This window comes from Gopherus evgoodei, chromosome 9, assembly GCF_007399415.2.
Source record: "Gopherus evgoodei ecotype Sinaloan lineage chromosome 9, rGopEvg1_v1.p, whole genome shotgun sequence".
NCBI classification, from domain to species: domain Eukaryota; kingdom Metazoa; phylum Chordata; order Testudines; family Testudinidae; genus Gopherus; species Gopherus evgoodei.
This window is the reverse complement of record NC_044330.1, coordinates 102,489,665-102,516,476: the sequence shown is the minus strand read 5'-3', so window position 1 is coordinate 102,516,476 and position 26,812 is coordinate 102,489,665. Positions and strand designations below refer to the sequence as shown.

General features: G+C 43.3%; 1 protein-coding gene across 3 annotated transcripts in view; it reads right to left on the bottom strand.

Moving 5' to 3' along the window:
• Window positions 1–18,709: 18,709 nt before the first annotated feature.
• The window catches only part of FGF13 (fibroblast growth factor 13), a 314,636-nt gene continuing 306,533 nt past the window's right edge, over window positions 18,710–26,812 (bottom strand). For all 3 annotated transcript variants that reach the window (XM_030575875.1, XM_030575877.1, XM_030575876.1), the window contains 2 exons: window positions 21,194–21,392; window positions 18,710–20,117 (listed from right to left, as the gene is read on the bottom strand). In XM_030575875.1, coding sequence (XP_030431735.1) covers window positions 19,981–20,117; window positions 21,194–21,392 — 336 coding nt within the window. In that variant the 3' untranslated portion in view covers window positions 18,710–19,980. The remainder of the gene's footprint in view (window positions 20,118–21,193; window positions 21,393–26,812) is intronic.

The following is a 26,812-nucleotide window of genomic DNA, read 5'->3' as shown; positions in this document are numbered from 1 at the left end:
TCTGAGAAATCATGTGGGATGAAAACAGGATTAATTAAATTTTGAACTGGTTAAGTTTGCTATTCATAAATATTTCACAGATTAACCACTGTGACATAATTATACATTAAGTAATGGCTGAGCTACTCCAGCAATAGAGTGAATTGCTGTTCTAGGTAAAGTTATTTTAAAGTAAACATTGACTTCAGATTTACTGGAGTCAGGGGAGTTACTCTGCACCTACTGAAGCACCGGGGATGCCTGTCCACATCTAAAGGTCTCTCTCTTCCCTCCCTCCTTCCTCCCCACCACCACCACCACCAGACGCAGGCATCAAATAATTTCAGGAGACAACAAATGAAAAAACAGGGATGGGAGTGGTGGTCACTGGGACACCAAGTGGAGAACTCTGGGGAGTTACTCTGCAACAGATCAGACTCTGGGGCTAGAGCTTTAATATGGAGGTTCATTAACTGGTTCCAACTGAGTCTTACAGTTTCACTGAAGCTTTGGTGATCTAAACCCTACTGAAGTCAATAGTTGTCTATCATTATTGTAACCCTGCTGCCAACTGTCAGCTCGTGCCTGGTTTACATGGCATAGGGGTTCCTCTTAAAATTAACAAACACACTGGTGCAAGCCCCCACCCAGAAACCTGGGGAAAACCTTCTGTGGCTGCCCTTAACAGGCAATACTTCTTTGCTGCTGAGAGCTGAGTCTGTATATAAAATAGGAGAAAACTGGGGACAAACGAACACGTAATCAACCAATAAACTAACAATATAGCTGCATGAATAATAAGTAAAGCACTCACCCCCACGGTAACATTAGCAATAGTCGTTTACCTCAGTTCCCTACCCACTAGTGTGAACATCCAGTAAGACAGTGTACATTTATCCCATCATCTCCCCACTCCTCCTCCACTGCTGCACCCCACTCTCAGCTTGGTGTCGGTAGGTAGCATAGGCCCATAGTCAAGGAGGGCACTCAGCCAGCCCAGCCCCAGCCTCTAGTCCACTCCTGTCATCCACTACCTAATCCAGCTATTGTGATTTTGGCTTTATTGGGCCTGAGGAGGCAAGGGAGCCTACATCTGAGTTCCCTTGGCTTTGTTACTTCTTTCTGCAGCCTCAGCAAAGAACTGTTTTTCTACCATTGCTTTGGAAAGTGTTCGGGTGAGAAGGAACAGTAGCATGTGTGCAGGACCGGTGCCAGAGGTTTTCGCGCCCTAGGTGCACGGCCATTTTGCCACCCCGCACGCTGCTCTCACGGCTCCAGTGGAGTGGTGGAGCTGCTGCAGCCATTTCTGCGGAGGGTCCTTTGGTCAGCGGCTCCGGTGGAACTGCCACAGCCGTGCCTGCAGGAGGTCCAGTGGAGCCACGCGGGACCAGTGGACCATCCGCATGCATGACTGCGGCAGGTCCACAGGATCCGCCTGCCGTGCCCCCCCCCCAGCAAAATTCCGCCCCCCAAAAATCCTGGCGCCCTAAGCAATTGCCTCTTTCGCCTCAATGGAAGCGCCGGCCCTGCATGTGTGACACTTGAACAAAGCCCTTGCCATAAGGTATACATCCCACCCTCCCCTCTTACGTCTACCCTACCCCAGCTGCCCCACCAATTTTGGGTGTTACGGGCCTGAGCCAAAGCCCACTGAAGTGAAGCGTCTTTCCATTGCCTTCAGGCCTCATACGTGACATTTTGTTTTCACCCCAATACTGCGTCCGTTTTAAGCGTGCTGCATTTTCTTGTTTGAGAAGGCTCAGGTTGCTCAATCCACATCCTGTGGGAAGAGGAACGTTGTTCTTCCTGCCTTGTTTTCAGGGGTGCAGATGCCATTTAATAAAATATCTTAGGCTCAAGTGCCCTGGAAAACAAATCCCAATGTTAGAATCAAATAAACGCACTTGTGATAGGCAGAAATGTGACCCAGGGCCAACTGTGCTTCTCCAAATCAAATAGTTTAAAAAAAAATGATTTTTTTTACCACCCTTGTACTCCGTTCTCTAACAAGTTTTTGTGACATGTGGCAACATTGCTCCTCCCAGGACTGTATCTGATGTGACCATTCAGCCGCAGCTTACCATTTCAGTGTCTGTGCGCAATCATTTTCACTGCACGTCTCTCTCTAGTCCACTGAATTCGCCCTTGGGAATGTTTTTCAAATCTGAGGCAGAACAAAGCTAGTTTTCTTTTAGCCTCTGCTCTGCTACTTATTCCTGACTATGTCTCAGTGACCCCAGAATACACGCTGACCTGTGTGTGTTATGCACACACCCACATATGACAGAATTGCCCACAACAGTACTTATTTTGTAGCATCACCATTTTATAGATGGGGAAACCGAGGCACATAGCAATGCTGACGGTCACCCAGCAAGCCAGTAGTAGAGCCGAGACTGGAACCCAGGTCTTCTGAATACCAACACAGCACTGTCTACTGGACCACACTGCCAAGACACATAAAACACCTTCTTAAGCATCTTTTACATCAGAGGTTCTCAGTAGATGGCATCCTCCTCCACCCTTTTTAGCTGGTGTGACCAATCTGCCTCATTCTGGCTGCCACCTAAATTGTAAGTTCTCTGGGGCAGGGACTGTCTTGTTTTCTGCCCAATGGGGCCTTGATCTTTCATTGGATTTCCAGGTGCTACCGTAATATAAATAATAGTCGTAACAATAACCACAGTTTTATGCCAGTGTAACTTAAGAACATAAGAATGGCCATACTGGCCCACACCAATGGTTTGTCTAGCCCAGTATCCTGTGTCTGACAATGGCCAGTGACAGCTGCATCAGAGCTGTGGTCCTCAACCTTTCCCAACTACTGTGTCCCTTTCCAGAGTCTGAGGCCCAAGTCCCACAGCCTGGGGGCGAAGCATGTAACATAGCTCTTTCTACAGAGATGCCCATTACTCTCTCCTCCTCAAGATGCCAGAAAGGGACTTACTTGACCATTTTCCTTTCTATTTCTCATTCCCCTCTCCAGCGTCTGCTATATTTTAGTGGGGTGACAGATCTCCGCCCCACACCCCACTGCATGCACCACAGTGCTTAATGTGGTTCATCATTGCAGTTCTTGCAGTGTGATGCTCCCTGATCTGAAATTGCAGCTGTCTGTTGCTTTCTTCCTGGATGAACTTCTCCTGCAGTCTGTCTCTGTTTTAGAAACCGTGATAGTGCTGTGTGGAAAAGGAGTGCCCTGCTCAGACTCTGCGCATCACTCAGTTGCAATACTTTAAATGCCACACTCACTGATTTCTTTCTAACAACTGCTCATGCTTTTTATAAAAGATTTAACAGTGGGTGCACCACACAGCAACATGTCAGAGGTACTAATTTAGATGCCACAAGTCCATGTAAGGTCTTCCTTCATATTGTGAGGGTGAGTAGTCATGGGTGAAATCCTGGCCCCATTGAAGTCAATGGAACCAGGATTTCATCCTTTCAAACTGGTACTCTCTCACAGTAATCTGTTTTCACTATGTTCTTGTGACCTCAGCAGAATAAGACATAGGCCTCTGGTATGTGGCATCATGTGACTACATCACAGTCTCAGTTTTTATTTAAAAAAACACAACTCTTTAGCCTTCATCACTGGGAAGAAAGTCTGGTAAAATGTGATATGAATGTAACTGATGCAGTGATGTCTGCCTGAGTTTGCAGAGAGCCTGAGACAGCAGCTCAGGGGGAGGGGGGACGTGCCCCACTCCACCCCAGCAGAGGGCACAGCATGTGACAGAAGAAGTATGCAGCGAGCCCCTCCCCAAGTAGATATCCTACATCTGCTGATGTAAGTACCAAGGTGTGCCTATGCTGCCAGTCCTGCTTTTCTGGGAAGGGGAAGAGAAAGAAAACCCTAATGCTACCCCGGCTGCTTTGCTAGCTCCTGTGGGATGGCTGGGAGAAGGTTGGTCCCATGCCAGTGTCTCTGTGGGAGCTGTCTGGGGATGATGGGGCATTGAGGCCATACTGCGAGGCGGAGGCAGGGGGGTCCCAGGTCATGGTGGGCCTAGGGCCTCACAGGATATGTCTATGCTGCCCGTGTCAGCTGACTCCAGGTAAAGATCTGTTGAACTTGCAGGGTCCTAGAGTCCAGTCTCCAGCACAAGATTGAATGTCTACAAAGCAGTTAAAAAGCCCCTTAGCCTGAGACCCAAAGCCTGAGTCAGTTGGCACAGGCCAGCCATGCGTTTTTAATTGTAGTTTAGACACATCCAAATAGCCTTAATTCAACTCCTCTTGTCACAAGGATATTCCAGGCAGGGGTGCAGGCGTTCTCCAACTTGCAGCTGTATTTAAAAGCACAGCGTAAATGATTCAGAAGTGAAGAGTTGCCCTTTGAGTGGAGATGTTTGAACTTGATTTACTCTGTTTGTTTTAAGTGGGCTCATTAAAACCCTTAAGGTGTTATTAACTGCTCAGGTGAGGGGAGGGGGCGTTAATCACCATCAGCTGACACAGCATGTCCTTGTCTGTGCTGACTGTGAAACCGTGCTTAGCATCCTGTCAATTAACCCAATTGTTGGTGGCTGAGTTCAGACTCATTAACGCTTGGTAATATGGACCAGGCCTAAGAGAGAGGAGATTCTGGCCCATTAGTTTGTACATGGACTATACAACATCACAAACAGATCTCAGGTAGATCCCTGGCACACACAGTTATAATGGGATAAGTTAAAGCAAAGAAAGCCTGGCGTGGTATTGGAGACGGTGTCTTTAAGAGGTGAGCTTCCGGTGCTGTGATGCATAGTCAGCTGGAATCAGACACAAGAGCCATATGTGCTGAGACCTAGATCCTCAAAGGTATTTAGACTCCTATCTTGCACTGATTTCAGTGGAAATTAGGAGTCTAAATATCTTTGTGGATCTGGGCCTATGTGACTTTCTCAATCATTTCAAAGGGAGTTAGGCACTTAAATACCTTTGAGGATCTGGGCCTGACTGGTCACTGAACATCACACAGAGTGGCCTTTCTGTGAACACATAACAGTCCATTTCTTTGCACGGAAGGTGCTTTTTGAGGAGGGGCCCCATTGGAAGATGATTTAGACTGGCCATCAAGCCTGTGCTGAGGATAGGGTATTGATTGGCCTTGACTGTTCAGGAAATGAGAAAAAGAACAAGTCATCTTTGTCAGCAAAATGTGACACAATCTTTGTTTCTGCCGGCAGGCATCTCACTCACACTTCCATAAAACACAGCATTTACTCAGCATATACTTTAAACAGCTTGTTTGAACGTATTACCTGGAGAGAACCCCCAGTTATTATAATAATTGTCCTCATCTACACTTGTCATTACTAACTACTTTTAGTCATTTTCAACTACCAAAGAATTTTGTTTACATCATAGCCCAGGGGCTGACTTAAACCCAGAAAAACGGGTAATTTAGTTGTTGGCCAAATAGGGCCCGTTTCCCCCTGGAGCTTACCTAATTACACCAAGGAGGCACGGAGGACAAGAAGACGGATACCACACCTTTATTTTCGTTCAGCTGAGCGGGTGTTTCTTCTTGACTAGTGCCAGAGAAGAAGAACACACCTCACATGGGCGACATGAGCCCCTTTTATAATCAGCAACAAACAACTTAGTTTACGTCATTATACTGACCCATAGATAACAGGTTACACAGAATACATGGATTATTTTGGGGAGGGGGATACAAAAGACATCTGTTGCGGATACATTTATCATTTTGAAGGGAGTGTAAGGTACATGCCTTGAACCCTGGCATTAAATGTCTTTGGGGATACATGAGAACACAGCTGCATATACTTTTGGGCCAAGCGGGCCAATTAGTAAATAGCTAACATGGTTAAATGTAAGATTAAATGCATGCCCTGTCCTTGATTCCCAGGTCCCGTTTATTATTCAAATCCCTAGGCCCATCCTTTAGCTAAAAGCAGAAAGAGCAGAAGCCGAAGATGCAGGCCTTTTAATTCTTAGGCCTTTTCTATCATAGTGATGGCTTTGAAATTGGAAGGTAAAGCCTTGGCGAAGCTAGAATCCCATTCCTTTCCGGTGGTGTGACATTGGCTCCTGGTAGATAGGAACAGTCGGGAGGATTCTTTAGGTGCATTCTGACATGGGAGAGAGAACTAAAATAGTAAATACAGAGTTTGCAGAGGTACCATTGTGAGTAGCAGTAATAAAATCACATAAGAGACAATAAAGGGCTAAAATGGGATTGTTTCCACTAGCACAGTAGTATCATAGATCAATGCTTTGGATGTTTTTTCTCTTTACTCCATTCTGGGGGGAAAAGCTCTTCTTTTCATCCAGCCCTGAATTTGAGCTTTTTCCTTTGGTGCCCATTTGCTCCCCATAACACCACACTACATACAACTCACTTAACGGGCTAGCGTTCTTTAAGATGCTGGAAAAACATAGCCTTATGGTTATGAAATATATTGAACTGTTTATTCAAGAGCAGCAGTTCACTCTATAGTAACTCATTCATCATCTAGTATAGAAACACAGGTGGCCAGCAGGGTGCTTTATAAGCACCGTCTCCTCAGATGGTAGCTGAACATAAGCACCTACGATAGCCTGAGAGGTAAGCTACCAGGGAGGGGGCCTACATGATCTCAGTTCTCTGTGCATATGTCCCCATATTGGCTTTGCTTGGCTGCTTTACCACTAGATCCTTAGCTGGTGTCAAATGGTCATCACTCCCTTGGCTTCAATGGAGTGATGACAGTTGATGCCTGCTGAAGATCTGTCCCCAGATCTAGTCCGGGGATTGCAGGACCCACACTATATTGTAATTGGGACAGCACAAATAGGCACAGTAGCTTTGAGTGAATTAACTTGCTAAAAACAGCAATGTAACTGCAGCGGCACAGGCAGCGGCTCGGGCTAGCTCCTTGAGCATGTCCCTTGAGTCCTACGTGGGATTGTATCCAGGTAGCTAGTCCTTGCTGCCTGATTGAAGTATAGCCATAATCAGTGTTGCTAACGCCACATGTTCAACAAAGCATAAGGCAGGTCACCAAAAATCCCGATACCTTAAAAATAATACAGTTTGGAGGTCTTGTTTTGTTTCCCTTCTAGTTTTTAAGGCTTTAGCATTCATGTTTGCAAGCTTTACTTTGCAATCACGAGGGCCAGACACGTACGGTGGGTCGTTGTTTTTTTTAAGTGGAGATTCTCATGCAGTCACAGGACTCCATGAAAAACCTCAGCTACAGCAAGGCTAGTAATAAAATGGCAAGCACCAGTAACCCTGCCTTTAGAGCAGTAATAAGTAGCTTCCTGTAGTGCTGTACAGCGCATGGAAGAAATTCATGTGCCTGTTGTATACAGTGTACATCATCCTTTAGCTAAACAAAGAATTTAGGGTGTACTCATTTCTGGGAAACTTCAAACCTCACCAATAAAATTAGCCCAGCGCAAATAAATACATGGACTTCTTGTTGGGTTTTCCAAAAAGCTGAGATCGAGATTTTCAGTCTTGTAAGATTTTCAGGTGAAAAAAAAATAACTAAGATATATCTGCCAAAAAATCTTGCAAACGAATACAAAATAAACAATAATTAACAATAAGTAATAATATAGATGCAATTTTGTTGGCATCACACCACAGAAATCTACATGTCATCTCATGTTTGCTCATAACAGAATGTGTTATAGTGTGTAATTATCTTATACGTTCAAGAAATTGATATTAATTCAGAACCTGAGCCGACAGAATGCTAATAGCTTAGTGCAATGCCTCTTGAAGTCAATGGAAAGATGATTATTGACTTCAGTAGGCTTTGAATCAAACCGTAAGTATCCTTAGCTCCTGTTGACTTCAGTGGGACCTGAGAGCACTTAGCACATGGCAGAATGAGGTTCCTGCTAGTTGAATTTTGGTGATAGAAGCCAAACATACATGAATAATAAGACTACTAGAGGCTATGTGTTTGGCTAAGAAAGCTTTCTTCTTTATATGGTAGCTAAAAATCTAGCTGATCAGCGAATGGGCCTCTATAAACCCTGTCCCAGCTATGTGGGAGGTGAAGTAATTTATTATTTTAGTTTTGTTGGTTAGTGTGAAAAATGTTTCTATAGTCCTATACATTTCTTGGTGAGAGCAGCAAAAGACGAACAGTAGTGGTTTAATGCTCCTAATGACTACTATCGTCTGCTTCTGAAAAAAGTCCTGCTAGACTGTAATGGCTTCTTAACAGAGCTAATCAGGAAATAAATCTAGTATTTTCAAGACGTCTATCTCCTTCTAGTCCTGCCATTGCTAGTAGGCACTGTGCTGGGAGTGGGCAAACATTATGGGCCATTTTCTCTGGTGCAATATGGCTATTATGCACTGTACCACAATCCGGTGCAATCCGGACCCAAATGAAGATTCCCCCTTCCCTCCCCCCACAGTGATCCTCTGGTAGCATAGCACCAGCACAGGGGCCTTGTCCCACTCACTAATCCTTGTGCCAGCATAGCAAGTAAAAGGGAGTCTGACTCAGGAAATGAGTCATGGTGCCCCCTGTGCCATGCCAATTCTTGGATGCCTAGTGGCCCTTTGTGGCTATTTGGAGCCTGGTGTAATTTACCAGCTGTAATATGAAACACGGGGCAGTGTTCCTTACAGAGCAAACTCAGACTCAGAGGAGGGAGAGGGGGTATGTTAAGCTACCTTAGCATTCAGCCCCCAGATCTGCGCCTGGCCCTGTGTACAGTCAGTGGTTCCCATTTTCATCGTTCCTTGTGACATACCAAACAGATTGTAATGAAAATCTTGGTATTGGCAACTCTATCTCTAGGTGTGTAGGTGGGCTATGGTCAGAGAGATTAGCTGCTAATAGAATTACATTAAGCGTGAAATGGTTTTGTAATGTTGAATCATCTCTCTACATTATGTCTCCCTGCTGAAGTTTTGTTAAAAATAAAGCGGTTCCTCACAGCATGCATTTTGAACTGTGGCTCAGATCCCCCGAGTTTAGAAAACCAACAAAACATGAGGGATAAATGAATTGAAAATAACTCATCCATCGATTGACCTCTTCACCTCTAAAATTCTCACCCCAAAGCCAAGCCAAACTACAACTTACTTCTCCAGGGGAAAATCGCAGGGGGGGCTCATCTCAGTTGAGTTAATGAGAGGAGAATGAGGTCCTGTGTTTTATGAAAGACGACATTTCTGGCATCCATCTCAGGCTAGAAGGACTGAAATATTAGTGTTCTTGTGACATTTCCTGCCAAATTCAGTGCAGGAAGTACTAGATATTTTAGAGGGGCCATTTTCTTGTGAAATGTCCAACCTAGCTGTGAAGTCCCAAGAGGTTTGAATACGCTCTGAACACCCAATTTTAAGGATATTTATTAGAGCCAAATCCAACTTCAGAATCATCTGAGGTTTACCTATCATTATAGATTTTTTAAATTCTCAGGCAATTTCCTCAAAAGAGGTGAAAAAGCACAACGTTTGTGAAATGTCTCAGAGATTATACAACATTCCAGCGTCTCAGAAACAACGTAACGAGCATTTTTGCCCTTCTTCTCCATCCCTGTCCCCTGCTGCTTTTGGGAGCCATTTACAGAGCCAAACATTGGACAAAAGTTGGTCTTACAATATTTACACTATCCGAGGAGCTGACATACCATTTGAAGAATGGTAGCCAGTTCCTGGGCTGCTGTAGATCATCACAGTTTCTGGGATGTCACTGGAACTACACTGATTTACACCAGCTGAAGTTCTAAACCAACAGCTGGTGTTAGTTTGGCCTTGCACTTTGATCTCTAATACCTTAAAAAGCCAGAATGCTACTATGACCCACTAAGGTGCAACCATGGTATTTATTAAATAAAGCCTGGAAATGACAAAAGAGAACTATTTGGATTCAGAGATTTCTTAAAAGCCTGTAAGTTTGCAATAACAAAGCTCAGGAAAGAGAGAATGTGTGCTAGGGGAAATATATAGTTTGAGATAGGGAGCTGTTGTCATTTTAAGTCTGTTCTCTACCAGAGCTCTGCTCAGCCCAGGAGAGAGAAGATGGTGTCAGGGAGCCAGAACCATTGGTTTGGATCCAGCTGCAGCAGAGGCTTTGTGGTGTAGAGCTCTGCAGACCCATCTCTGACACAGGAGTAGAACCAGCTGTGGTATAATTTCATCCCAGAGTGAATTCTGCTACCACAGAGACATTGTCTGCTGTGAATTTCTGGGCAGTTTACGACCTCTTTGTGCCATCTGAGCATAGGTACTAGAGAACTGGAAGCGAGTGTAAGGAAGGTGTGACTGGTAGACAAAGACGTAGCGGGGGCCAAAGTCATTCATTTGTCACGCGATTGATTTGAGCAGAGTTTCACTGAGGGTGAATTTCACTTACTCTGCAGAAGAGGTAAAGATAGCTGAGCTGCTAGGGCAGGAGATATGTGGAGGTCATCCAAGAATAACCACAGAGCAGTTTATGAAAGATGGCTACCTATATACAAGATGGATGGACAGACAAAGATGGCGGAGTGGTTTGAAGTGGTGACTGCCAACCATAATGCAAAAAAAAGATCTCTGCATTGCAAGAAAGAGTAGTGGCTTCCTTCTAAACGGGGCTAAAGTGATGACGTGTGACTCATACTGCAGGCCTTCGAGAAAACAACTCCAGCAGATGGATCAAGAAGGTAGGAATTGTGTCTCATAATAGTGGTGCACCTAGCTAGCAAAGTTCCTCCCAAGTTCGTGGCTGATCTATTTTATCTAAGGTTGGGACATCATTATTTTCAATCTTTCTGAAGGCTTCCAAGGAGTTTGGGCAGAGGGGGGCAATGCATAGCGACTCTGAAAGCTCCCTCAGCCCTGTTTTTCACCAGCTGAGGGAGATACAGAGATAAATCCGTTTGTCACAGGGGACTTGCTGACTTCCTGTCTTGCTAGCAACTGCCTGGACAGTGCACAGACCTAGAGGAAAGGCAGAAACAGGGCTGCATGTTTTCAGTGATGTAATTAGCTAGGTAAATGAAATGCCTTCTGAAGGATTAAAAGATCAGCCTTCTGCTGAGAAAGTGTGAGTGATAAATTGAACTACACGAGTGCGGTGGAAGTACATGGGAGAGGGACAATGGAAAAAAAAGCAGGGGAGTGGCCTATTTATAGGTTGGAGGAAATCATGGAGGGACAGCAGGAAAATGTACCTTAAGGTGCTGTGGATTAAGGAAGTGAAAATCAGCCCAGTGAATGGAAGATCTGGGTATAAGAGCAAAACTCTGGATGAAGTGTTGCTGCTTCCACTGCTAGTCCTAATGAAGGCATTGGAGACCAATCCTTCTGTTGAGCTTTGGTTGCAATCCAGTAGCTTCTGCTGCGGTTCTTGTTGTGCTTTGTCAAGGACATGGTTTCTCTCATTCCCAGCCTTCCACCTGTTCACACTGGAACAGTTGCAGTTCCAATGCAGCAACTAGTATATTTTGGTACTAAATTATTTGTGTTTTTTTTTTTTTTTGCCATCCATCAATTTCTGTTTCCAAGCATTTTCTGTTGCAACAGGTGTGTGAAATGGAGTATGTTGCAGAGAACTCAGCTGAGTATCCATCCAAAGGCTTTAAGCAGAGGCAATGAAGAAATGCAGTAGCCGCTTCTAAATCTGTTCTTCTGAAGAAGCAGATTTTGTTTCTGCTCAATGAGGATGGGTGGGGAAGAGGGCAGTTCTTTGGTTATCTGAGATTTTTGTTCCACTTCCTTGTCTGGAAAGGGAGACCTGTTTTAGTCTGTTGTATGAATGCAGCCTCTGATGTTGCTTTAAACCCTGTTTCTGACTCTGCAAGCATACTGAAGCTGGACATCAAACCAAACCTCACAGACCAGTTGAACCTTGAGCATAAAACCCACCCACATCATATTACTACATAAATATTTGTCTGTGTTATACAGTGACATTTAGCTGATTTTTGTTTCAATCCACAACATGTGGTTTTAATCTGGTTTACAAAAGTTGGCAGCAGATGTAAATTGAGGCTTATTTGCTGCTTATTCTTTTGTTGGTTGAGGGGTTATTAGAATGTGTATGAATATTATTTTAGCATCCATTTAATATCTAGCTTCATATAATATGCTGTCCATTTGAGTTTCTGACTATGGCATAATGTTTGCAGCAAAACTAATAGAAATAATAGCATCAGAGTTCTCAGCGTTTGTATATTTTCTGTTCCATTCTGCCAGGCAGTTTCTAAATACAAAGGTCTATCGTTATACCTGACCTGTTCTACATTAGAAATTTTTGCCAGGATGTTGCATAGAGGAGGGATTCCCCACCCCCCCCAAAATATTTTTATACCACCAAAAGTCTTAGTGTAGATACATTATCCTGGGGGACAAAAGTCCTTTTGCCAGCATAGCTTATTTCATGTGCGAAATTTGTATTGGAAAGCACTCTTTGCTAGGATAAGCTGCATTTATGCTAGGAGGGTTTACCAGTAAATCTTTTCTAGTATAGACAAGGCCTTTTTTGCCACTGTTAGAAATTGATTCCTTGCTGAGTTTCACCTTGCCAGCCTGGTACACCTGTAAATCCAGTCAGAGGTAAATGAAGGAGTTTCTTCAGTGGCAGTCATGCCAACATTTATCAACGAAATTTTTCTCATTGTTCCTGGGTGTGCAAGCCCCTGCAAACATCCACATTCATCTCAAGTTGGGTGTGGTGGCTTAAAGGAGATTCTTACTACAGTGCTACAATCTGAGAATGAGGCACAAAAGCATGAACTTTACAAGGGGCTTGCCATTTTGACACCACAGTTATGCAGCCACAACTGACATTTATGAGGGTTGGTCAATAAATGTCCCACCAGAATGGTTTGTTGATGGCTGATTGGGTTTTGGCCTCAATTGCCTTGCTGCAGAAAATTATGTTGTTTCATCAAAAACAACTTTTCCATTTTTTGATGGAAAGTCAATTTTTTCTCCAGGCTCTAATAATTACCCCTCTCGCTAGCTGAACATCAGGCAGATTCCATCTGTATTTATTCACAGGCAGTTCTATGACACTCAGCACCAGGGGCCTCATAACCATTCATGAATTTAGCCTCACGCCTCCCTTGTGAGTTTGGGAAGTAGCAGAATGGCCATTTTATGGACAGGAAAACAAGGCATAGACAGGCTAAATGAGGCCCAAACCCAAAGTCATAGTCTCTCTCCTGAATCCTTGTGCTTCCTCCTGGCGCCAGTGTGGTTGACAACACTCCTTGCCTGCCTGTCTGTGGTCAGGTAGGGCTCCTCCCAGCATATACAAACCACCTTTACTACTCATCACCTATGCCGCATGGCACCGAAACTTACCCTGCTACGGCTGTCGCTGAGGCTAACACACGGCCATTCTGTGCCTGTGTATTACAGACTGTAAATTCCCCAGTGCAAGGACTTGTCTATATGTGTCACATACCAGTGATCGTATACGCTGGGAGGAGGAGAGGGAAGAGCCCTACCTGACCACAGACAGGCAGGCAAGGTTTATTGTCAACCACCCTGGTGTGAGGAGGAAGCACAAATAAGTGAGGATGTTTGGCTTGGCAATAGCTTGGAAAACTGGCTCTCTGCCGCCTCTTTTACAGAAGAGTAGAGAGAAAAAGGTTTTCCAAGCAAAAGGCATGAAAAACTTTGTACGTTGAGTGAGGTCTCCTTGAGTGCGTGAAGCTAGGGCGCATGCCCTGTTTTATAAATCACAGCAGCAGTGGTGCTGGTCAGTCACAAATTCATTTCAAGACTCTAGGGAATGCCGCACAGCCGCCTTCTGCCGCTCATGGGCATGTCTACTGTTGAGTTTGAGTTTGTGGGTGGAGGCTGTAAGCGGCACAGGGAAATGACTGCTAGCGGGGATGGCACATCTCAAGGGACATGGAGAACAAAGCCCTGCCCGGTAGCGGATGAAGGAGGAATGCAGAGGAGTCTGTTGGGAGAACAACAGATAGCGCTAAATCAGAAAACATGAACGTGGCTTCTGGGCTGGCCCGTAGCTCCCTTGCAAGCCAGCTCACAGTTCTGTGCTTGGCAGACTGGCCAAAATAAATGGGGGTTCAGGAGACTTGCTTAGGCTATCGAAACCTCTGTTTGACCATCAGAGACGTTCGGAGCAGGCCCAAATCGTAGTGTGCTGGAAGATCCCAGCAGCAGCCTGCGACCCAGCACCATCAGGGCCGCTGAACTCACCTGAGCAATGGTGCAAAATTTCCCTAGTGTAGACAAGGCGCCATAGAACTGGTTTTAAATACAGGCCATGGTAAGAAAGTGCTAACAAACTGGTTGAGAAACAGTATTAGAAGAATAATCTCAATTTTAGTTGCAATGTCTGCAGTCCACTCCCCCCCCACCAGCTTTTTATTTAGATGTGAGAGTTTGTGATTAAAAAGTTGATTAAACGTTAAGCTGCTCTAGCGTTATCCCAATGTGAAAGCACAGCGTGTGTTTACACTAGCACAGTCAGCTCTGAGCAGCAGGAAGGGGAACTGGGGTGGGAGGTGTCTGCCCTAGAAAAATTGACACTGCTAGTGGTCCTGCAACTGCACCACAGCTGAGCCCCCTAGTACAGCGATGGCGTGGGGGTGGGGGGTTAACCACCATGCCAGGAAACTCTGCTCAGGGCAGGCTTTGGAAGTGACCACCTGAGCGCTGAGGACAGCCGCAGCTGCACTAGTGTGAGTTGGTGCTGAATCCTGGGGATTATTAGGCTAGTGTAGATAAGGCCTTGGTGGCAGCAAGCCATCTGCTCAGTGCTTGCTGAATAACTTTACTCTGCTGGAATGGACCTCACTCACTGTCCTTCCGCAGGTCAGCTTAGTGAAACCGCGTCAACCAGCAGGAAACCCTGACATCACACTGCAGAGGCGGTGTGGGTCTGAGCAGGAAGCATCCAGCCCACACGCCCCTGCGGCTAGTCATTTTTGAAATTCAGCCCCAAAGTACATTTGTTAAGAATGTTCTGTAAAATAAAGCAGCAGCTCTTAGATGACTGTGGGACAATAATTATAATGTTCCATAAAAGCATCTAGGGCGGTGGGGTCTCGGGCCGCTTGGGGCCCAATCAGCATATAGTTGCAGCCCATGCGACAGTCTCAGGGCCATAGTGAGTGTATATATAGGGTTTGACTGCAGCCACCATAACACAGCGAGAGCTGCATATGTAGCCCACAGTGGTAAATAGCTAAATTTGAGAACCACTGATCAAGGCTAATAGTTTGAAATGTGCCCAGGTGACTTAGTAGCCAACATCTCACTACAAGTTAGTGGGCTTTAGTGCCTAAGTCACTTGCAAAAAATAGACTTTAGGCTTTTAAATTACAGCTGCTTTTGAAACCACACCCTCTTCCCCTTTCCTTCCCCGTGGAAAAAGATGGATCTGAGGAACTGTTTGGGTAAAACTTTTCATATGTGCAAATTTTATGGCTGTGGCTTTCATGGGGGAGCTAAAAGGTGCCCCATTCCCACTGCACTCCATTGAAAACGCCCCTTGCTTCATCAGTATTTAGAGACGGCCCATAGGGCTTCTTACAGACAACTGTGAAGTCCACGAGGTCTCAATTTAAGTAGAAGACAACTAGATGAAAGATTGAGGGGAACGGGGGACCTGAGATGTGAAGTGCCTGAATGGGGGGTGGGGTGGGGTGGGGTGGGAAGATTAGCACGTGTCTTGTTAGTTCCATTTCTGCAGGGTTGTGTGTAACATCCTGGTTAATTGTCCTGTGGTTGTAAAGGCTAAGCCACATAGGGTGGGATTTTTCAATCAAGCCTAAAGGTGCTAGGTGCTCCACTCCTGTTCATCTGTAATTGGAGTCAGACACCCAAATGCCCTAGGCTGCTTTGAAGAAATGCCAACCCCAGGGGCTAAGTGCCTCGTTCTGCTGTCAGACAATGGAGTTACTTCCTTTAGCTCATGGCATAGACTCGTTACCATTTCTTTTCCTCACCCCTCTGTGAGGGGACAGCTGGTGTTTGTAGGGGTCATAAAGGAAGACAAAAACTACTGGTAAATTTAATTCTCTACCCAAATGCTGACTCTTTCTGTGCTGGCCAAAAGGAGCATTGGGGAAAAATAATGTGTCATTCTCCCATCTTAGCCCTACCTGATTCCAGAAAAATCTCGGGCCTGCCATTTAGAAAGTGACAGCTGCCTAGACAGCTTCTTATGGCTTTTTATCATTGTTACCAATTAAGAGAATTTATGATCTGAAAATAATCCAAGCTCACACTTTTTAGTTGTAGGCAGATCTGCAGCTTCAGCTGTTCAGAGGGGAAAACAACATCGTGATGGATGTTACTGACTTTCAGTGGGCCTTGTGCTCCCAAGTCACAAGAGGCAGTTCTAAAACGCTCACCCTGAAGGCTGGATTGCACAAATGAGCCCAGTGCCAGATTTTTGAAGTGCACAGCTCCCACTGTAACATTTAGGGCCAGACTTTCAAAAGAGCGTTATGAAACACTAGCCCCTCATTTGGGTCCCTACATGAGGAACGGAGCGCTTTTGAAAATCTGGTCTGAATTGGGGGAGCGGGGGCTGAATCCTTCTGAAAATTCCAATTGATGCATAAGACATTTTTAGTGCTAGAAAAGTTTATATATGCCAGAAACTGGAGCATGAATAGCCATTTTCAGGGGGTGAGTCTGTTGAATAATTATACATAGAGAATTTCCCTGATGCTAGACCACTCAACTGGCATAGTCTTTTAGCTTCATTTTGATTAACTTTTTTAATTCAAGGTGATGCTATGAGGCTATATTAACATTAAAGAATAGAATTGAGCTGGCGATGTGCTTAGCTGTTACTACATGATGTATTGCTTACCTTGATGCAGGTTGTTAATGCTCTTTAGTTTAACTTTTTCTATACCTAGCAAAAATGTTTAAAAAATATACATAGAAAAGGTGTTTTCTATGGTTTCTAAGCATGTGCATAAGCTACATTTTTGTCACAATTTTTTGCATATCTTATTTCTTTAGGACATTAGCCATTGTGAACATAGCTTTAGTGTATGTAGTGCTAGGTTGTGCTTTTAAGAGCCAGCTGTGTGTGGCTTTGTCAGGGACCATATCTTTGGGGCCACACAGCTTGAGTTCAAGCTGGGTCTTGTTAGGTTGGGACCTTAGCTTGTAAACTCTTTGGAGAAAGGACCGCTCTTCCTTCCATTTAGGGCCAGTTCACTGCTAAATGTTTCAGGCCAGGTTTTGAAGCCCCGCGAACTGCAGATAGATGTTAGCATATAAATCGGTTTGTTAGCCTGAGACAAAATGGGATACAAAAGACGTGGGACAAAGACCCCAGACTCATGACCCTCCAAAATGGAACATGACCATAAGTTGTAAGGGGTGGGACAGGGCGGGACAGGGACATGCATTGCAGGTATTTTTGGGCCTGCTAAGAAGGAGGAGGTGATTGACAACAGGCAAGGCTCTGCGGTGACACAGCTGGGAAGGGGATATAGGGTAAACGCTCTGCAGCATCAGAGCTGGGAACGGAACAATGGGAAACAGACTCTGCCGGCGTGCAGAGCTCTGGATATATTTACTTGGAACTAACCCAATAAACATCACATTGCCTGCACTTCGGACTTCTGGTCTTCTGCTTGCTGTCTGCGTGAAAAGACCCAGGGGAAGAGGGGAAGGGAAAGCCCTCTAACAGTAGACTCCTAGTGGGATTTTTAAAAGTGTGTAAGCAGGTTGAGTGTCTGACTCCCATTAGGCACCCAAATATCTTTGAAAATTGGGCCCTTAATGTTTAGCATGCAGCTGGTGCTACAGTATATAATAACTGATAGAAGAGCATTCGACAGAAGATCCAACTGTACGTGAGATCCTTATGTATCCAAAAGCGGATGGCTCTCATAGGAACTCCTTCTAGACATATCTGAATGAGTGAAGAGCAAATCTCAAACAGTTCGGAGGCTTGGTTGGGATAAGCCAAACTACTTATTAGGGACCAAATCTTTACTGGAGGGGATAGACCAGATAACTTAATATGTCACTCTAATTTCTAGCTAAAATTTATGGATAACTTTAAGAGTCTCCCTTCCTTCTCTGTTCTCTTTCACTCTACCTCCAGATTTGCCTTTTCACCCAAACCTAATCAAAACCTTAACTTTCTCTTTCCGTTGCTGCTTAAATGCTCACAGTAACTCAGATGCTGATGGCTGGTCTACATTACTGTGTTCACTGTTGGTGACACCAGCAGTAAAATGATGGGACATTTTAGGGAAAAAAGTCTAGTATCCACAGTGCTGCTGGGGTTTGCACAGGTGCTATGGACATCACCATTTGGCCGCCAAATCCTGGTTATGTTAAGAGGGACAGAATACAGGCAAGCCAAAGGTGAATGTGTGGGGCTGGAACTTAACAAACCAACATACCTTTTGCTGGTAAATTGAATACATTTGATACAGAAATCAAAGGGACATGATGAAAATACCACCCCATAAGGGGTCGACTTGAGTAGCTTTGAGATCTAAAGTCTGGGCCCCTATTTTTCATAGGGCTTCAAAAGTTCTTTTAGAGGAAATGAGACTTCTTAAAGAATTAGCATCCTGTTTGCAGTCTCAGCTGGGTATATAAGAAGGGCCCCACTAAGGAAGGGCAGGTTTTCATTTGTACTGTGAATGGTATTCCAGGAGTGTAAACCACTTCACATAAAGCTGTTTCCAAACCAAAAAATATTACATATAATATTAGTAACACTCATTTGCATGTATCTGACTGTCAGTTCTGTGTCTCCAGGTAAAAGTCAGCAATGCACATTGTCTAATAAAACAGCAAGCTTTTTTTAAAAAGTACATCTTAATATAAATAGTTTATTCAGTGCATGATTGTGTGTACAACAAATAATAAACAACTCTTTTGTACAAGGCAGACAACTGCTTGTACAGAACTATGTCAGGTTTGGAGCACATAATCCAATGATGGTTAATGCACAAAATCTTACACATCATGCAACTCTATGCCAATATTCCAACTTTCTCCCATGCAACAGATATGATGACCTAAATGGAAACCTAACTAAATTTTTAAACAATTTTTCCAATAGCATGTATGAGTATATGTTGTTTAGGGGTAACCTGTCCTAACGCTTCCTCCTACACAAGAATCACGTGCCCATTACAGGGAAAGAAGGACTTTTACAAATAAGACATTTCTTATAAAAAATTAAGTCACCTTAATTCCACAGTTTCTGTCTTTAGAAAAGACGCCACAACAATAGTTTAACATGATACACAAAAGGGAATTAAGATAAATTTACATTGGAGGATAATTTTATCCCTTTACATTATCTTCCACTGACGCGGGTTAACAAAACAATTCAATTCCTACAGACTGGGGTCAGCACAAGAACTTTACCAGAATGCTACAAATCTATAAAAATTTATATTTCAGTGTGTTTAAAATCACAAGAACACTGTTTGCTTGAGCCTGAGACACTGACTCTCAGTTCCAGCCCTGAATTTATTAGTTTTTTTTTTTTTAAAGACACAGCTTTAAAGGCCCATTTGAGCTGAGAAATCAAAAAGTTGCACTAATCCAAATTAAAGGATACCTTTGTTATCAAGCCTTAGATATAAAACAGTAAGCCAAGAAAACAACAGAGTTTACATTTTTGTTGTTTGCCCCTATAAAACATATAAGCGTTAAAATTTCCTTTGACGAGCAAAAGTGGTCTTTTTATTTCTTGGTTGGAAAGCAAATTCTTATCAGCAGTGAATGCTGTGAAATGCTTTTGTTTAGTTTTCCACAAAGCATAGGAGAGAAAAAAGAAAGAGAAAGAGAGAGAGGAAAAAGAGCTGGACATTTCTTCTCTGAGATTTATTCCACAGTTATCTTTTGCTGGCTATCCAGGTGTCTTGTGATATGCACACGCATATTCTACAGATTTGGGATATGTCCTTTGACAACCAGAAGATCTAATGGCTGATAAACGAGTGACCTATGCAAGTTCAGCGGCTTGTCCTGAACAATTGAACGGTTTGGATGAAAGACTGCTAGTAAGAATTCAACGGCATCCGGCGGTAAGGTTCCATTTACAGAGCACTTGGCTCGCCTTAACCTGGCTACGTTGATTCATTTTGACTCATGGATTTCCCCCCATTTAACACTCCTGAATGACTTCTGCTTTTTGTCGGGGTCCCACTTCCAGATCTTGAAAATTCTGTGAGATCGTGAAGAGAAGGTTCTTTGTACATGGCCACTGAAAATCAGAAAGAAATAGAAGCACATCAGCACATTTTATATGCTGCTACTTTTGCCCCTGTTCTTGGCTATGCAATTTCAAGGGCTAATTAGACCTTTTTCATTCAATAATAAGTAACATGGGAATAGTAAAAGAAATGTACTCACTGCATGGATAAGATCATTAGGAGATTTCTCTTTTTCTACATGCAAACACTCATGAAAAGAGAATTTCAAAGGTTCATATTAAGGGGCAAAATATTAGAGGCACTAGCTAAAATAGGCACATAACCACTTTCTCTCTGCAAAATTCTGTAGGCTAGATTTTCATGGGGCGTAAATCAGCCTAGCTCCATTGACTTCAATGGATCTGACCCAACATTGGTGCACATGGTCGAGGTAAATGACCACAAAAATGAACCTTTTAAAGTTTTCTATTGCATACACGAATGCAGTGGTTTCGTAGGTGCACTGGATTCTGCTGAGAATCTGGCCCTAAATATGTAGACTGTAAAGCTAGACTAGACATAGGCTGAAATGGCCTGTCTATCCATCCAGGGTTGTGCATCTTGGAGAAAATCTCTATGATTTCAAAATGGCATTTGCCTTAACAGGTTACTCAAATAAACCTAGGGTCTAAGACAAGGCATCATCTGTGTCTCACATGCATTGTTTTTAATGTTTGGGTGCTGGTCCATATGTTTAATAATTGTGTAGTAGAGACAAAATGTTACCATCTGAATACTATACCATTAATAAACATCCCTGAAGCGTAAAATAAAGCGTGACATGATACATCTTTCTGCTGGTTGCCAGTTGCACTGTCTAGGTGAAATCTTTATGGACTGTAATGGACATACTGAGAACTACCAGGACAAATGGGTTAACATATGTATTTGAATACATGAAGCAAATTAATATCACAGTATGTAGTCGAATCTGAAAAAGCAGCTCCAATTACATTAATGATGTGCTGCAGGATGTTACATTTCCATTATGTAAATGGTTCAACACTTAAAATGTATTTTTTGCAATTAAATATTTCGGATATAATGTAACGTCATTTCATAATAGTTGGGAACACTAAAGAATTACCTTTTAAGGGTTTTGGAAGAAAGTGTGCAGCAGGTTTATTTTTCTTCACATGGTTTCCTTTCATTATTTCTCCTTCTTTGTTAAGACCCAGATACCAACCCCTGCCAGACTGTTGCTGTCTGTAGATCATTGAAGAATACGTCACATAGTAGTTTTCAAATACTGATTCTTTGAACTTGCATTCAGGTGTGAAATGTTCCTGGAAGAAAGTAACAGATCAATACCTGCAGCGCTGAATTGCACATCAGTTAATACAAGATAATTTGATATTCATTGCCTTTCAGATGGTTAAAAGACATATCTTCCCCATCCAATTATGGAACGCTGGCCCTAAAAATATGAACTCCAGAGTAATACAATTTGAAACCCATGGAGAGTGCAGAGATCAACTCAAAGAAGCATAATAAAATCTTGCTGCCCAATGAGCAAACTCAAAGTGAAGAATTATTGGTCAGTGAGAGTCTCTCTGTACTTGCTAGTAGCGTGCAGAAACCAGCAGTGAATGACTGAGTGTATAAAGGAGAAAAGTCCAGTAAAAGTTCCAAGCAAAGATGCAGTGAGTAAATTGGTCTCTTGCTAACCACTTGATGTTAAATTAGCTTATTTAGCTACCTCATTAAGTCTACATTATTTATACCTTTTGACAAGCACCAGCTTATTACATGCTGTATGTCCCTGAAGCTTGTGACAGCTATTGGAAAACCAGTATGGGAGATCAGGCTCTGTTCTGAGAACCATGCAGCACCTAGCTACAATGGCAAGGGTTAAAGATGAAGCATTACACTTCAATTTGAACTTCACTGCTTCGAAAGGAATGATGGGGGCTAATGGTTAAAGCAATGAGCAAGACCGGAGTTGCCTGGTTTGTAACCCTGGCTGAGTGACTCTCATCCTGTAATTCTGGCTGAGTCAGTTAATCTCTTTTTGGCACCAGAGGCCAACGAGTAACCAGAAGGAATTGCACTGGAAACTGGCAGCTGAGCTTTCGAAGAGAAATACACGATTTGCATCTATCTGCATGGTTGCTGTGTCCTAGGCACTCTCCTTGTTTCTGGGGTGGAGCTCTCCTCATGCATGCTGAGGCCCCAAGCCACAATTATTGTGTATGCTCCTCTCCTTCGTTTCTCCCTTTTTCCATGGCAAAATGGAAGAGGGGAAAAAAGTAAAAGGAGCAGGGGATAACGGAAGAGGAGGTAACGGAAAGAAAGAAAATAAAACCTTTTTTTTAGATTTTAATTTTTTGTTGAAAAATTAGAAATTTTGAGACGGCCAAAAAATTTCAACATTTTTGCTGAAATGTGACATCTTTCGGCCAGCTCTAGTGTACAGTAATACATGATGATGGCAGAAAGAGCTCTCTTACTCACAGTAAGACACACAAGTCTAGACTCCTAACTCCACATTGTAGCCACATAAATAAGGGGCCTGATGCTCGGAGGTGCTGAGCATAAAGTACTGGGGGTTCAGCCAAACTTGTGAACTGTGGCTTAAATCTATATCTACCCAGTCTGGCTCGGTGTGTGTGTGTGTGTGTGTGTGTGTGTGTGTGTGTGTGTGTGTGTGTGTGTGTGTAAAATATACACACACACCACACTCGCACTCTCCTGTCTCTGAGAATAATGAGAACAAAGATACAGGTGGGAAAGTAAAACTTGGAAAGTAAAGCCTTGAACTGCATCACTGAAATACTGAGCCACTCTTAATTCGAGGGGTGCAGGATTTGCCTTTATGCAAACAAAAATGCACAATTCAATATTTTTTCCCAAGGCAAAATAAGTGATATGCTCATTAGCTTTAAATCCAGCATTAATTAGTATGTCCAAACTGTATCAATGAGCAGGGGCACACTTTCTTTCAGTGTTGACCACGTCATTGTAGCTACTGTAAGACGTAACTAGGTTCAACACTAAGATCCATGCTGTAGTTGTAAACAATACCTAAGTTCAACAGTAAGAGCCGAATTTTTACAATAAGCATCCAGAGGTCAACACAGGAAGTTTAAAAACAAAAAAGTAAAGAGTTTCCCACAGTCTTTTCCAGGTCAATGAGCCGATGCCACTGCAAGCCCAGCATTGGCTCCTTCGATCTTTTCCAGAGAAACACGTCGCTGATTTACCATCCTCCCAACATCTAGGATTTGTTGTTGTGAGTAATTTGCATGTTGTTAGAAAAGCAACAGTGTTTTTTTTCCATCTCTTCATGCATAAATATATGCTTCACAAATGCAAGTTCTTTGCACATAGGTTACAGCAAAATATCGCTCATCCTTTAAAATGTAGATCCTTTTTTTCAGTTGTCATATTTTTTGTGCATTAATTACCTTTGTTTTTTTAACAGTATTCTGAAATGAACAATACAGGGGAAAATAACTTCCCTGAAGTATATGGGAGTAGAAACTGTGGATGAAATCCTTGATCCATTGACTTCAGTAGAGCCAGGATTTCACCCTATGAAATAAAGGGGTTGTTTTGTTTTGTTTTTTAAATCACTGCTCAGTGGATTCTAGTGGCCCATTAGTCCCTAGCATAGTTGGATATATTTTAGAACTGACAGGATAATCAAAATTATAAATTGATGAGCAATAACATTTCTGTTTAAAAGACAAAAACATTTGTAAGGTTCTAATGAAGTCAGTAGGAATTTAGAATAAGAACTGCAAATGATCCATGCGTTTTGAAAACAAGCCTCAACCCAAGAGGTATTTACTCTGGAGTTATAAATCCCTTAAAGCAAGGGGTTTATAATAGAAACACTAATGCAATTTTAACTATAGTAGTGACGGCTATTGTAAAATGCCACTGTATTTTTCCTAAAATTTCTGAGTTTATTCTTGCTTGCCTTCCTTATATGTGTAGTCTTGTTGGCTTCAACAGAGTTATTCATGTGCATGAGGATTTGACTCTAATTGTGTCAGTACTGTAGTAAACACAAGCAAGAAATAAATTATGTAAGTATCTTGAGGGTAATTTTGGTTTAAAAAAATTATAGGAAGGAAGAGGCTTAAATTAAATGAGTCAGAGCTGGACCCGGTTTCTTGACTCTTCCTTTCAGAGAAAGCGGTGTTATTTTAACATTCCTCTACAGATTTGTACTACATCCTTCTGCCCTCGTGTCTTTGTGCAGCGAAGGAACAGAATTCAAACCCAACTGATTGGCAGTCGCTTTAACAAAAAGTGCATAGTAAGCAATGGCATCCCTCTTCCTTCATGTTAATTAGTTGCTATTTAGTTAATTGACACTCAGCTTCAATCACGGTCCAAGGGGGCCAGTCACTGTATTTTATATGATTTCCAAATAAAACCCTTCTACCGCATTACTGCATCCATCGCTCGCTGTGTTAATAAGGAATATTGTGTATATCATCCAATTAAGAGCAGTAAAACAGAAAACTACAGTGTGCCACTGAATGATTATGGCTTATGTGCAGTAATTTGCAGCTGTTTACAAAAGGCTTGCTGTATTCAGTGATGGAGGTTCAGATTAGGAACCGAATCACAACATTTGCACTCTTTCTCCCCCTCTCAAGAAGCCAATTGATTTCAGAGTGCACTGCTTTCACATGGAGTGGCTACATTGACAGTAACAGGGAAGCAGGTATCCCCTCCCTTCATTGTCCATGTCCCTCCCTGATTAAGTGTGAGACATTCTCACCACAGGATTCCTCAAAAGGCTGCAGTCAGGATTGCTAAACTCCCAGCACTTGGTCTGATGTGACAAAGGACAAAGGGTGGATATAGAAAGGAAAACATTCTAAAAGCCTATTTCACTCTTGATTTTTCTTGGCTTTGTTGCTTCAGTAACAAGCTGTGCTTGGTGCTATGATGCAGCAGAGAGCCCTGTAAATGCCAGACATCCCTTCGATGCTGCACGCTGGTGCGATGGCACAATGCCGTGGTAATTCCTCCCCCTCTCGCAGGAGGCAATCCCTTTACTTGGCTCCTCCAGAAACTCAACGGTCATTAACATGGGTGTGCTGTTTTTTGAAGGTGAACGGCATCACACGCAATTAAAAGACAGTCCCTCCAGAGCTCCACCATGTCTAATCTCCCTCACATGCTGGGCTACCACAGCAGATTTCTTTTCATTGTTTTTTCCAGCTTTGGAAAAGAAGGCACCTAATTTAATTGACCATTTTGGCATTCGGTCATGCTTCTCTGGCTTGTCTAACTGCTATTCTTTCCTAGCATGTCGCCCTAGCTACTAAAAGACGAGACATACATGCTGAACGGCTTTGTCTTTTTAAACATCTATCTGATGCATTAGATGTTGTTTGTGGCAGCAGAAATGTTGTGTTCTTTCAGGAATGCAAAGTGGTGCATTTAACACAGTTTATTTTTTACAAGTATTTGTTTCCATCAATTCAGTTTAGTAATTAATAATACCTACGATCTTCCTGCCTGCTTAAAAAGAAAAGGAGGAATCTTTGCAGTAGGAATGCTAAATAGCTGTGCTTCTCGCAAGCAGGGGTTTTATTGGTACAACACAAGGCTAGAAATATTTAGTACCAGAACAACTAAAGCAAATACCAACACTGATAACTCCCCCCAAGTAATTCAGGGTCTTGCACCCCAGTCTAGCCAATCACTTAACTTTCAGCAAACCTTTCCCAGGTGTCTGGCTGGTGGGTCTTGTCCACATGCTCAGGGTCTAACTCGGGTGGGCAAACTTTTTGGTCCGAGGGCCACACTGGGGTTGCAAAACCATATGGAGGGCCCGGTAGGGAAGGCTGTGCCTCCCCAAACAGCCTGGTCCCCACCCCCTCTCTGCCCCCTCCCACTTACTGCCTCCTGACTGCCCCCCTCAGCACCACTGACCCATCCAACCCCACCTGCTTCTTGTCCCTTAACCGCTCCAGCCCAGGACCCCCAACCCCCTATCCACCCTCTGGAACCCCACCCCCTATCCAACCACCCTGTTTCCCATCCCCTGGCTGCCCTCCCCGACCCCTATCCACACCTCCGCCCCCTGATAGGCCCCCATGCCTATCCCACCCCCCTGTGTTCCCCATCCCCTGAGTGCTTTTCACAGCCCCGCCCCCTGACAGGCCCCTCGGGACTCCCACGCCTATCCAACATCCCCCCCCATTCCCTGTCCCATTCCCTGACTGCTCCCCCCTACATGAGAAATACTTAATCTGATGCAGAAACATCACTGAAAACCTACAAAAGTTCACGACCTTCCAGGCGTCAATGTGTACTGGTGAGACAAATATTCTGGTTGTTAACCACACATTTAGTTACCAGTGAGGGTGACAGAAAGTTTCTTGCTGTTATCCAAGGAGTAGCATCTCAAAAAAGTCTCTAGAAATTGTGGAATGAAGCATGCATGTGGGAAATCTAAAGGCTGCAGATATGATAGAATTTGTCTCTTTCTGACAGTAACAAACTGAGGTCCCAGTCCAGCCCTTATTCATCTGAGTGATCCTACTGACGATTTATCCATGCAAATAAGTGTTGCAGGATTAGATCTTGAGATTTAACTTAGTATATGTGTGGATGATATTAATGATATTCCATTTTTCTCTTTCAGCTTTTAGGGAAGCAAGCCTACAGCAGAATGTGAAAATATTTTGCATTCATGAATTGTGCATTTATAGTAGCCTAGGATAAAAATGAAAAG